General features: G+C 38.5%; 1 protein-coding gene across 1 annotated transcript in view; it reads left to right on the top strand.

Annotated features, from left to right (window-relative positions):
• The window catches only part of MRC1 (mannose receptor C-type 1), a 97,028-nt gene that overhangs the window by 32,663 nt on the left and 50,099 nt on the right, over window positions 1-14,266 (top strand). Inside the window, exons 6-9 of the mRNA XM_025396531.1 lie at window positions 1,826-1,972; window positions 6,124-6,309; window positions 9,526-9,683; window positions 12,763-12,873. Coding sequence (XP_025252316.1) covers window positions 1,826-1,972; window positions 6,124-6,309; window positions 9,526-9,683; window positions 12,763-12,873 — 602 coding nt within the window. The remainder of the gene's footprint in view (window positions 1-1,825; window positions 1,973-6,123; window positions 6,310-9,525; window positions 9,684-12,762; window positions 12,874-14,266) is intronic.

The following is a 14,266-nucleotide window of genomic DNA, read 5'->3' as shown; positions in this document are numbered from 1 at the left end:
TTACTAACTTTAAAATAACTTTGGCTGGGCGTGGTGGCTTACACCTGTAATCCCAGCACTTCGGGAGGCCAAGGCAGGTGGATCATGAGGTCAGGAATTCAAGACCAGCCTGGTCAAGATGGTGAAACCCCATCTCTACTAAAAATACAAAAATTAGCCAGGTGTGGTGGCAGGTGACTGTAATCCCAGCTACTCGGGAGGCTGAGGCAGAGAACTGCTTGAACGTGGGAGGAGGAGGTTGCAGTGAGCCGAGATCGTGCCACTGCACTCCAGCCTGAATGACAGAGCGAGACTCCGTCTCAAAAAAAAAAAAAAAAAAAAAAAGATAACTTTATGCTTATTACCAACCATTATTTATGGTTACTTTATGCTTATTACTAACCATTACCACCAAACCTTTTTTAAAAAAAACCCTTTATTTAGATTATTACCTGCTCCAGACTTTGTGGAGCAGAATGTGGCTCATTCACACTGTCTTCAGGTGGACGGTGAAGCTAGTTTGGGGAATACTGGTTTTTAAATCATATATTAGAATAGCAAAACACATGTGAAATATATCAATGCCTGTATTCATACCACTAGCAACACTGACTTTATCAGGTTCTTTAGTCAGTTTCCACTAAGAAATGGATAAGGCATAGCTGCTGAAAGTATTCTTCAATAGGCTGAGTTGAAGATAGTGAGAGAGTTTTAGTTCTGGGAGCACAGCATGTTGCCCTTCTAGCTCTCTCATTAGCTTTTTCTCCACCATTTATTTTATATTTTTATTTTTGAGACAGAGTCTCACTCTGTCACCCAGGCTGGAGTGCAGTAGTGTGATCTCCACTCACTGCAACCTCTGCCTCCCAGGTTCAAGCAACTCTCCTGCCTCAGCCTCCCAAGTAGCTGGGATTACAGGTACCTGCCACCTCCCTGGTTGATTTTTTTGTATTTTTAGTAGAGATGGGGTTTCACAATGTTGGCCAGGCTGATCTCAAATTCCTGACCTCAGTTGATCCACCTGCCTTGGCCTCCCAAAGTGCTGGGATTACAGGCGTGAGCCACCGTGCCCGGCCCTAATAATGTTTAACATGGTTGGTTTGGAACATCATGTATTCTTTCTTTTTAATAATTTCTACTTTCAGATTCAGGGATACATGTACACGGTTGTTACATACCTAGGTAAATTGCATGTTGCTGAGGTTTGGGATATAAATGATCCATCCCATCACCCAGGTAGAGAACATAGTACCCAGTAGTTCCTTTTCCAAACTTTGTTACCCTCCATTCCTCCCCCATCTCATAGTCCCCAGTTTCTGTTGTTGCCATCTTTGTGTCCATGAGAACTCAATATTTAGCTCCTAGTTAGAAGTGAGAACATGGCTATTTGACTTTCTGTTCTGTGTAAATTCACTTAGGATAATGGCCTCTAATTGCATCCATGTTGCTGCAAAGGACATGATGATTTCAGTTTTTTTTAATGGCTGCATAATCATGCATTCTTTTCATTAGGTACCTCTCTTTGATAATGTAATCCATTGTGACAACTGTTCAAGTTTTAAGGTGTAACTTTATTAGTTGATAATGGGGAAAAAGGTTGTTTCAAAGAAGTATATTTGCTTTATCAACCTTCTAAGTATTGGAGTGATCCAACAATAAGAAAACAATAGACACCCACCTTGTCTTTTGCTCTGCAGTCAGTAAATAGTTTTTTGTGAATGTGTAGCAAAAGACAGAATGGGGGTCCATTGAATCTCCAGGATGAAGACATGAGGACACGTGGGAGGGATGCTCTCTGCTGGGAATAGCTATAATAGTTCACTTTAACTTTTCCTTTTCCTCAAAGGAAGTCCATCAGCTGAACCTGGAAAAAGCTGTGTGTCACTAAATCCTGGAAAAAATGCTAAATGGGAAAATCTGGAATGTGTTCAGAAACTAGGCTATATTTGCAAAAAGGGCAACACTACTTTGAATTCTTTTGTTATTCCCTCAGGTAAGTGGTCTATGGGGTCTGAAGTGCCTAAACTATTAGAATTGAAAGATAAGTACCATTACAGCTTAGGTGTAACTGTTGGAATGCCTCCAGAGGTTTTATGGATAGTCGACGGGGTAAACTGAATGATATTACTGCAATATTTCTGTGTGCTGGTTGCTAACATTTCCTGAGTGTGCAGCGGTGTCTGGGCATTGTGGAGACCTTCTGACCTAAATAAAAATGTTATCTTCACAAGCAGTCCTCTGAGGTAGGTGTCATTATTCACATGCTATCGTTGAGGAAAAAGATATTCAGAGGATACAGAACCCTTGCACACCTGGCAAAACCAGAATCCAAGCAAGAAAGTCAATATTTGGGTGGGATATTTATATTAGGTCCTTACGGCTCTCTTTGGGCTTCCATGCTATGCAGTGTAGCATCTTATACGGAAGTTTTCATAGACTAGAATAAAATATCTAAAAAGTTGTAACTGAATTTTATTTATTTATTGAGACAGAGTCTCATTCTGTCACCTAGGCTGGAGTACAATGGCGTGATCTCAGCTCACTGCAACCTTCACCTCCTGGGTTCAAGTGATTCTCCTGCCTCAGCCTGCCAAGTAGTTGGGATTATAGATGTGTGCCATCATGCCCAGCTAATTTTTGTATTTTTGGCAGAGACGGTGTTTCACTGTGTTGGCCAGGCTGGTCTCGAACTCCTGACCTCGGGTGATCTACCTGCCTCAGCCTCCCAAAGTGCTGGGATTACAGGCATGAGCCATCGTGTCTGGCCTGTAACTGGATTTTAAATGTCGGCTAGACTTCAAGAAAAAAAAAATCAGTTGTGCTGTCCTTACAATTTTATAGGAGAATAAACTACTAAGGCAAGAATTATTTCTTCAAATTGATGAAAGACAAACTACATATTTTTATTATTACCTGTTTTTGGAGGGATAACTAATGCTTTAAGTGGTTTAATTTATTTCTGTTTTTCTGCTGGAGGAACCTGACAATGTGACATTCTTGATTTTTTTTTCTCATTGGCTTTGAAAACAATTTCATGTATTTTAAAATATGCTTGACATGGCTAGAGATTCAAAAGGTACAACATGATAAATAATAAGGTTTTCCCTACCTCTTACCTGTAACACCGGGTTTACCTTCCTGGAGAATGATTGTTTCTGGGTGTGTATCCTTAGTTATTCTGTGACTATATAAACATATACATTTATAATTATTTTTGTTTCATACAAATGACAACATACTGTATTAGTTTTTACCCTAAGTTTTCCACTTAATAACAATTTTGGACATCATTCCATATAGAATATAAATAGCTTCTATGTGTATTTTCATGGCTGTCCAAAAGCTATTGCAGAGACAGCACATATTTTTTTTTGACCAGTCTCCTATTAATGGATTTTTAATTTAATTTACTTCCAATCTTTTGTTAATACAAACAGTCCTGAAGTGAATAACTGTATACATTGTATGCACATCATTTCATGCACGTGGTAATGCCTGGAAGTGGACTTATTGGATTAGGGAGGAGATGTGTTTGCGATTTTAATTGATATAGATTTGGCCAAGATCTTAAATAGATATAGATGAGGGTCATGGATGTTGGGTTTGATTATGCTTTACAGGCTCTCCATAATGACAGTGGGTATCTTCAGGGAAAGCCCATCATTTTTGCATTTTACCTCCACTATTCCTCCTCTAGGAGAAATAGTGTATTTTTTCCTTTTTGGAAGACTTCATACAATTCTCTTTCGAAGACTTGGAATTTCCATGTTGCCAAAGAGGAGAATAGTTATTTTATAGTTTATCTGGTACAGCACTCAGAATTCTGTAACTTGGCCTTACTGCTTAACCTGCCGGTGTTGGGATCCTCATCTGTAAAATGGAAATATTCATGACTCTTCTTCCTGAGATAAAATTTTGTTCATTTCATCAAACACTCAGTACATTCTTATTTCTCTGTGATGCCTCCTTCACTTGCTAACCGCTTGACGTGAGTTTCTGAACGTCTCTATACTCCCTGGATTAAGGATTCTGTTTTATCTATAAACTCAGATAAACCAGAACCTGGAAAAGCGTATCAGAGTTCAAATTATGCAATATACAGGATTGGCAACATCCTTAGGCAAGAATTCAACCTCAAACCCTGTGAATTCTTGTAACACTAACCCGTTCATCCATAATCCTCAGGTCTCTAGGGCTGTACGGTCTGGCTTAACAGGCACTAACCACATGTAGGCACTGAGCACATGAGCTGTGGCTAGAGGAACAAACCATCTTCTGTGGCTGCCCCAGGGAACTCCCCTTCATGTCAGTCAAGTCGGTTGTTTTCATGCTTTCAAATATTTTTAAAGTTCATTGGTTCAGTTTTTGAAGGACTCAGCATTGGCTGATCCTACTGTCAATTTCCTGGGTAGCAAAATTAAAATAAACCACCAGAGGGCTCCAAAGCTGTGCTAACTTTTCTTTCTTTTTCTTTTTCTTCTTCTTCTTCTTTTTTTTTTTAAACCACTGGAAGTGCAAAGAATCTAAATTGTATTGAGGGAATATAATTTTTTTAAAATATGCATTTTTATTACAATTGTACACCATTTGAGCCTCATGACTGATTAGTTCCTTGTATGACTACGGGGCACAGAATCCTGGGTTTGAACAATGATATTTCAGATACTCTCCACCTTTAAGGGAAGATAGGACCAATTCAGGAATTAAAGGAATAGTGAAGAAAGTTACCCTATAATGAACATATACTAAGGCAGCCATTTGAAAACATTTAATATGAGCTTAAATAATATATAAGTTCACTTTCATTTGGTAATATAGTCCCCCCTAAGCAAAACATGTTGCCAAATTATTGTTTGAAATAGTATCTCTAGAATAGTAATAACAAGCAGCCATATATCAGCTATAACTTCAATTCTTTTTCTCTTCCAATACTCAATACACCTATATGTATCAGGCCCTGTGCCAGGCTCAAGGCAATAGGGATGAATAAAGTGAGTTTCTGCCGTCAAATGTCTTTATTGTCACTTTCCCCTAGCTCATTACTATTAAAGTAAATTTTTGCAGTGTATAATCAAGATTATACAATTTGATGCTATTAGTAGTGATCCTGAGGATGTTGACAACTGGTTTAATTAAATAATGATTGCGTGGTGTTTGTGGTTTACAAGCACACTGTCTCTATTCTTTTCTGGTTCAGAAGAACACAGGGTGGGTGGTTTGATATTAGCGTTAGTATTAATCTCATTTAAAAATTTTCACCTGTATGGATACTTCTGTTCACGTGATGTGACTTGCCTAAGATCACACAACTTACTGCACATTCAGATTTTACGAGTTCTGACTCCAAATCCCTCTCCTAGTTACAAGAGCACGTATCAGTTTCGGGGAGCAAGTAAATGGTAGTGGGTCTGTTCTGAGGCAATAGGTGGCTGACTCGTGTGGCTATGGTGGTGGAGGCTCCTTGGGGACCGTTTGTCCCCCAACCATTCCAGCTGCCTACTTCAACACTAATCTGCCTCTCAAGAGTGACTGGCTCCCTAATGTCCATAGAATAAAGTAAATTCAAATCTTTTAGGGGATGTGTTTAGTCCCCCAAAGCTGTCAGGCCTCCAGCATTTAAACAGTGCATAACAGATGCTTAGTTCAGGTTTGCTGACAAGATTTAGATAATCTAATATATATTAGTATAGTTTTGTTATAGGTACAACTTTTTAAAAAGAAATTTCCCATAGCTTATGCCCTGTAGTTGCAGCTACTCAGGAGGCTGAAGCAGGAGGATTGCTTGAGCCCAGGAGGTTGAGGCTGCAATGAGACGTGATCACACCACCACACTCCAGCCTGGGGTATAGAGTGAGACCTCGTCTCTTAAAAAAAAAAAAAAAAGAAAAAAAAAGAAAATTGATAAGGTGATATCCCATTTGACTAAAAAGTAGGTTCTTTTGTTTTGTCTAAAAACCAACAAAATAGTATATGGCTTGTCTATCTTTTGTGAATATGTATGCTGCAAAAATAAAAACTAAATATTACCTTTATTTGCCTAATGACTATAAGCTGTTTCATGTATTATATAAAATGATTAAAATATTGTTGTAGTTTTAATCAAATATTTACAATTTTTTTTCCACCCCTCCTTTTTGTTTCCAGAAAGTGATGTGCCTACTCACTGTCCTAGTCAGTGGTGGCCATATGCCGGCCACTGTTACAAGATTCACAAAGATGAGAAGAAAATCCAGAGAGATGCTCTGACCGCATGCAGGAAGGAAGGCGGTGACCTAGCAAGTATCCACACCATTGAGGAATTTGACTTTATTATCTCCCAGCTAGGCTATGGTGAGAAGCCTGACAGTGATAATATACTTGGCTTTAATCCTGGGAGCACCCCTCTCTACCCACTTCTGGAAAATTTTATTGGAAACATCAAATTTAATCAATGTAAATTAATAATTCAATGAACAACATATGAATTTAATCACAAATGCTAAAAATGCCACAATGTGAAAATTGTATAATAATTGAAAGAATTCTGATCGCTGAAAGATGATTCAATTTTTTTCTTTTAATGTGTAATCCATTTATGGATAGTTTTAAAACATCATTTTTTAATGTATTATCTGGATTCAGAGCAGTCTACCTTAGGCTTGTCAACAATGATTAATTCCTTGGAATTATCTATGTGTGTGTATGTATGTATCTTCTTTTTTTAGGTCCATATTTTATCTCCTAAAAAAGATCTCTAAATGGACTATTTCAGACTTTGGATTTCTTTCTTCTTTGTGAATTTAGCTGATGCTGGGAGGGTGTTGAACAGTGAAAAATACAGGATTTTTGTTTTGAAATGGTTAGATGTCAACCTAAACCTTTTAAAGAAATAAATTTCTTGGCCAAGGTACGGTGGCTCACGCCTATAATCCCACCACTTTGGGAGGCCAAGGTGGGAGGATAGCTTAAGCCCAAGAGTTTGAGGCCAGCCCAGGGAACATAGTAAGACCTTGTCTCTACTAAAAAAATTTTTTCTAAAGAAATGTATGTCTCAATTTTAGGTGCATAATTAAAAATACATAGAAAATGTACTAACCAGAAAAAAAAAATAGATGAATAAAATGAGTTGCGAATGCTTGTCCCGAAGACGAGCGACTTGAGAAACAGCATAATGATAATGGGCACTCAGCAGTGCTTGTTGATTAAATGATGATCATTTTCATCTTCCACTGATGAGGCTGCTGAATAGCTGCAGCTGCTCTTCATTTCCCCCCAGCAAAACAAGAGGAAATGGATGGTGGAGATGGTGGAGACAGCTTCCTGACACATAGTGCTTGGAAACTGATGGGGGCTGGGGGAGGGGAGGAAAAAGCGATTAACAAATAGATGAGAAAACAACAGAGTAGTACCAGAGAAAGACTTAAAAGACCCCGAAACACTCCTGCCCCTAGCACCTGTCAAATGGTATCCATCCTCCTGTGTTGACCCCATTGAGTGTCTTAGGCCATGAGAATAGCCCAGCTGCAGCCTATGAACAATTTCTTGGGTATTCTGTGTCTACCTATCCTGAAAAATTCACACTAGAAGATAATAATGGAATCAGAACTGATACGTCTGAATAACAGTTACTTAAATTTAGTGTGGCACTTATCATAGCCAGTAAAGTTTGCAAATGATTTAGCAGAAAACAGGTTAGTTAGGATGCTATAGAACTAGAGTGCACATTTAACTCTACTTTCTATAACATACTATAGTAAAAGAAAGAAACCTGATGTTTTTATTGCTATAATTATTTCAGGAAATTGGATGGCCAAAGTTGCTTTGAAATTCAGCTTGTGAATTAATAAATTAGAAAACCTTTCATTAAAATTATTGATAAGGTTTTATTTTAAACAATAAAATAATATTAATACAAGTAAAGTTGTAAAGTTAAAATTATTGTCTCTAAAAAAAAGCCTAGAAATTTTTTTTAGATAGTTGAGATGATACCTTTTGTATTAATCATGGAAGTATATTTCAAGTGAATACTTTGAGACTTGTACAAGTAAGTTGTGATTATACCAATGAATACAACTTCCCCAACTGATTGATGAAAATCAGCATAACAACTTTATACTCACATCTTATATATTTTTCTAGGATCAAGATTGTGCTTAGAAATTGAAGGAGTTATAGGGGAAGAACAATTTAGTGAGAAATATGTATATAAAAAACTCTTAATACTATACTCTAATTATGGGACTTAGGAGGTTAGTTTTTCTTTGATCTTCAATTGAAATCTTTGAGGGGTACATGAGGTCACTTGGAAGCCTGTATTTGTTGCTGAAGAGATCACGATCTGCAAATCAAGTGAAAGGAGAAGAGGATCATCTTGGCAATGTCATTCATTCTCCACGGCACTGGAAACATCTGCCAGGGCTGGCGCCAGGCCAGCCAGAGACTTCTCCAAAAGCAAAGTTGAATGTCAACTTTCAGGAGGAAGAGACTAAACCGCTTAGGGAGATTCTTATATAGTGTGATATTTTCCTCATTTTCTACCACAACATCATCTTTACAATACTTTGGCAACTAATTTTATTATACCACTAAATGATCATACATGAAGCATTCACGATGGGACTCCCAGTTGTGTGAATTAGATAGATACTGATTTGTGTTCACTTTAACTTTTTTTTTTTATTTAGACAAGTTTATTTTTTAGCCATGACATCTTTAACCTTCATTGACTTTAACGTTGTCCCATTTTTGTTGTGATATTTAGGAATTTTTAGCATGGCACCTACTTATAAAATCAATAATGCTGTCCATGGAATTTCAAAACAAAATGGTCACATTTTAAATCTATATTGGTTGTTTTGGTTTTAACCTCATTTGTTATTGAAGTTTTGCTGGAATTTCATGGCATTTCATGGTGAAAATGATTACAGATTCATTTGTGTGTACAGCCTAAGAAGTAGCTACCAAATGTCAGGCGCAAGTCTCACCTCTTGGTTTATAATTCTTTCACTATATAGATACTTTACACTCCCAGTACACTGACTGATCTTTAACGGAAGCACCTAGAATGTTCTTGATAACAACAGTCAGTAAAATAGAAGCAGTTTAAAATTTTTGTTATTTTAAAACATTCATCAATTTAATCATAGTCAAATAGATGTATATAAATAGGCCACTGTATTTCCAATAATATGAGTGCAGTTGACATGGTAAATTATTTGTAACAATAAAAGCAGCTTCATAAGATAGAGCATAGTAATAGACCTACTTCAATTTTGTTTTTGTAACTGCCAGGAGATATAATCTATATTTCCGCTAAAGAATACAGTCATATTCACAATGTAAAGGGTACACTACACAACCTCAAGCTAATAAGGTAAAATGTAATTGGCATCTAAGTTGACAGCATGTAGCTCAGATGAATACACATGAGGACTATTTTCATGATGGTGATCATATCAAGGGAAGTAGAGCCCTGTTGATGAAGCACAGTGCCTTCCGTTCCTTTTACCCTGCCGACCTTTGGAAAGCAGCCCTTATATATACTACTGTGTGTTTCTTCCTGTTTAGAGCCAAATGATGAATTGTGGATTGGCTTAAATGACATTAAGATTCAAATGTACTTTGAGTGGAGTGATGGGACCCCTGTAACATTTACCAAATGGCTTCGTGGAGAACCAAGCCATGAAAACAACAGACAGGAAGATTGTGTGGTGATGAAAGGCAAGGTAAGGCCGCTTGAATTACTGATATTTATAATGAAAGTCACAGGGGAGTTTTCCTTCTGTCCCACTCAGTTACATATGTTTGTTTAGATTGTTTTTATTCTACGTAAATTGGCATGGATCAAAGGTGAACCAAAATTCAGATTTGATTTCTTGAATCCCTCTCAATTGTCTAGCAAAGTCAAATTTTCTTTTCTTTTTTGAGACGGAGTCTCGCTCTGTCACCCAGGCTGGAGTGCAGTGGCATGATCTCAGCTCACTGTGACCTCCACCTCCCTCGTTCAAGTGATTCTTCTGTCTCAGCCTCCCGAGTAGCTGGGACTACAGGCACGTGCCACCACACCCGGCTAATTTTTGTATTTTTAGTAGAGACGGGGTTTCACCATATCAGCTAGGCTGGTCTCAAACTCCTGACCTCATGATCTGCCCACCTCAGCCTCCCAAAGTGCTGGAATTACAGGCGTGAGCCACCACGCCCGGCCCAAAGTTAAATTTTCAAGAGGATCACTGAAGCAACAGACAGAAACTTTTGGTTCAAGGATGAAATTGGCCTATAACAAATACTCATATTGTTCCTATGGCACTATATATATATATATATGGCCACATATATAGTGCCATATTATAATGGCGTATATATATACCAAAGCTCTCATTTGACCAATTAAGCCATATATATATGATTATGTATGTACACGTAAAAAGTGATTATAAGCCATATATATGATTACAAGAGACGTAAAAAGAGATATATATGTATGTGTGTGTATATATATGTAAAAAGAGATCATAGCCCCGTATAGATGTAAGAGATACATATACACTGAGTAGATGCAGACCTACTTAGAACTATGGTAGTTGAGGCCTGGAACCTGTACTTGGGGAGCTACGTTCATTTTTTTCAGTTTATTTGGAGATGTCATATGAAATGATGGTGTCTATGGTTAAAATATGACCTTAGTGACTGAAAAATGTCATCAAATTTATCTTTTATTAATAGACAATAAACACAGTGATTAAGAGGCTGGGTTTTGCTGCATGACTGACTCCTTTATTTGCAAAGTGGAAATAAGAGCTGTAGTCAGTTCACCTGTGGATACGAGGTGTTTTGTTGTTGTTGTAATTTGTTTGTTTTTTAAGACAGAGTCTTGCTCTGTCACCCAGGCTTCAGTGGAGTGGTGCAATCTCAGCTCATTGCAGTCTTGACCTCCTGGGTTCAGGCCTTCCAAATAGCTGTGACTACAGGCGCATGCCACCACGCCTGGCTAAGTTTTTGTATTTTTGGTAGAGATGGGATTTTGCCATGTTGCCCAAGCTAGTCTTGAACTCCTAAGCTCAAGCAATCCGCCCACCTCAGCTTCCCAAAGTGTTGAGATTTCAGGCATGAGCCACTGTGCCAGGCCCAGGATGTGAGTATTAAATAATGCATGTATAGTACACAGTTCCCAGCCCATATTTATTGTTCAGTAATTTTTGTCATTATGGTTGTTTATTTTTGTCACTGTGGCTATTATTTTTGTCATTGTGGTTGTTTTTATCGTGATGGATTGAAAGTTTAAGAACATATTAGGTGTTAACTATCCAAAGAGTAGACAGAAGAAACCAGAAAGCAGCATGCTTGGAGGAGGTGAAAGGTCAGTGTGGTTGAAATCGTGAAGTTAGAGCCGGAAGGGTGGGTAGGAACTGAGGTTCAAGAAATATGAATTGTCTCAGAGGGGTAAGACCAAAGTGGCAATTTATAAATATTACTCTGGCTAAAGGCTTCCGTATTAGATTGCATTGGGCTGAGACCAACTAAGAGATGGGGCATTAAAGACAGACAATACAGAAAACATTTTTATTTATGTATTTATGTATTTATTTATTTGTTTATTTTTTGAGATGGAGTTTCGCTCTTGCTGCCCAGGCTGGAGTGCAATGGCACAATCTTGGCTCAATGCAACCTCTGCCTCGAGAGTTCAAGTGATTCTCCTGCCTCAGCCTTCGAGTAGCTGAGATTACAGGCGTGCGCCACCACACCCAGCTAATTTTTTTGTATTATTAGTAGAGACAGGGTTTCACCATATTGGCCAGGCTAGTCTTGAACTCCTGACCTCAGGTGATCCACCCGCCTCAGCCTCCCAAAGTGTTGGGATTATAGGCGTGAGCCACCGTGCTTGGCCCAGAAAACATTTTTTTCAAGATGTTTAGCAGCAAAGGGAAGGAAAGGAGAGGTCCTGTTAACATGAAATCTCAAAGGAAAAGGGAGGGGATAGAATCTGAAATAAAATGGAAGATTGAGCCTCAGATCCAGGAGAAAACTCATCAGTAGAAATAAGAAGAAGGTAGGAAAGATGAGTGCGGTTTCATGATGTTTTCAAGTTTGGTGTGTTGGGTGTGGGAGATTTTTCTGGATGGCTTATATGAACTTGATTAATTTGAAGACAGAGCTGACTGCAGAGATTGATGAAGAGGCTGCATGCAAACCTTTTGTGAGCACCAACATCTAAGGACTTACAGACATTTTTAATTTCTCCCTGGATTCCTCTAAACAGTGGCTTGGACATCTCAGATATAAAATCATACTGGGATTCCAATCTCTTTTTACATGTTTGTAGCCAGAGTCAAAATTACTGTTTACATGTGAACATGTCAATTACCTTTCCTTTTGGTAGGTGCCGTTTTCTCTCAATAACCTTGGATCTTAATTTTCCTCCTCTGAGGCACAGTTACAAGAAAATGACATCAAAGTCCAAAACTGGCCAGGCGCAGTGGCTCACGCCTGTAATCCCAGCACTTTGGGAGGCCAAGGTGGGCGGATTGCCTGAGGTCAGGAGTTTGAGACCAGCCTGTCCAACATGGTGAAACCCTGTCTCTACTAAAAATACAAAAAATTAGCAGGGCGTCGTGGTGGGTGCCTGTAATCCTACCTACTTGGGGGGCTGAGGCAGGAGAATCACTTGAACCTGGGGGGCGGAGGTTGCCGTGAGCCAAGATCGTGCCACTGCACTCCAGCCTGGGGGACAGAGTGAGACTCTGTCTCAAAAAGAAAAAAAAAACAAAACTGATAATCCTTTTTTTTCTTTCTCTCTGCTCCCTGCAGGATGGGTACTGGGCAGATCGGGGCTGTGAGTGGCCTCTTGGCTATATCTGCAAGATGAAATCACGAAGCCAAGGTCCAGAAATAGTGGAAGTCGAAGAAGGCTGCAAGAAAGTGAGTGCGCCATGCCCACAGTGACTTAAGCTGAGCACATATGAATTGATACAGTTGGCTTTATTTTTATGTGTGAAAGTGCCTTGTTATTGCAGTAGCCAAGGATTTCCGCCGTCTCAATCTTCAGTGGCTTATTGTTAGTGTTTGATCTCACTGTCCTCCTTAAAGTTTTCTTTGGAAATTCTCTAGAGTTGATATGGAGGTGCACAAGGCCAGTAGGTCCTTTCAGGATGTCTCGGGAATTGGAAGAGGGAGAACAGGAACTAAAAATGGCACATCAGAGGGAGTCTGGCTAAGTTGAGGACAGGCCATGGGAGAAGGTGTCATCCATAGTCTACTACAGTCTGTCATCCTATGGGTTGTTAAGAACATTTCCGGTAGATACCCCCAAGTTGCTGATAGCAAACGATCCTTAGTCATTTTTTCCCATTTATAACATTTTTGATGAGGCATCTCCTGGAGAGGATTCTTCTCAGTAGGTCACTGCAGTGGGGAGGTAGGAAATCCAACCTCCAACTGGTACCCGCAGTAACTCAGTGGTCCCTGTGAAATAGTTTTTTAAAGCACACAGAAGCTACGAAAACACAGGGTTTATGGTTATCATTTTTCTGTTTGATTACTACTTCCTCTTTTCTCCTTTCTCATTTTCTTTGAATAAAAACGAAGTAGAAGCTGTTTTTTTTTTCCCGAGAGTATTATGTTGTGGTCACATAATCTTATAATACGTACCAGAAAGCGGATAATTTGGTACTATAAAAATAAGCCACAAAGAAATAGAGCAGATAATGGAAAATGATAGCATGGAAGAGGCACAAAGGACCTGGGTGATTTCAAAGTTCCTCTTCTAAGTTTTGAATTCTGGAAACTTCAGCTCAGAGAAGCAATGTAGCTTTCGGATAGAAACAGAGGCAAGGCTAGAACCCAGGTCTCCTGTCCCTAGACCATGATCTTTTGTTTCGGTTCCAGCATATGTTCATATTCTTTGCCTGATCATATGCTTACACAATAGTTTGTATATTACTGTCATTTTCTAAAATAACAAACCTTACATTTTTATTACTTTTAATCAATCTAAGTTTTATTTTTTCTATTTTCCTACACATCTAAAATCTTGATAATAATCCTGTTTAATCATTAGGATGATAATAACAATAAAATAATAACAGTCCTTTATCAAGTACAATTATTGCATTCTAATAGATTTACAGGATGAATATTATAGTCCTGATTAAAAAGTAGAGGAAACTGAAGCACAAAGAGTTTAAACAACTTTACGCTTTAAAAACACCTGTTTGAGGCAGTGTCTTCCTTACTGGGCTGGGAGGACTAGGGAAGAAAAAAATCTACTCATCAACAAAGGAAGATAATGAGATGTTTTTTTTCTCTGGGCCTG

Source organism: Theropithecus gelada, chromosome 9, assembly GCF_003255815.1.
Source record: "Theropithecus gelada isolate Dixy chromosome 9, Tgel_1.0, whole genome shotgun sequence".
In the NCBI taxonomy this organism is placed as follows: Eukaryota; Metazoa; Chordata; class Mammalia; order Primates; family Cercopithecidae; genus Theropithecus; species Theropithecus gelada.
The sequence above is the reverse complement of the archived record's forward strand: the minus strand, read 5'-3'. Positions and strand labels throughout refer to the sequence as shown.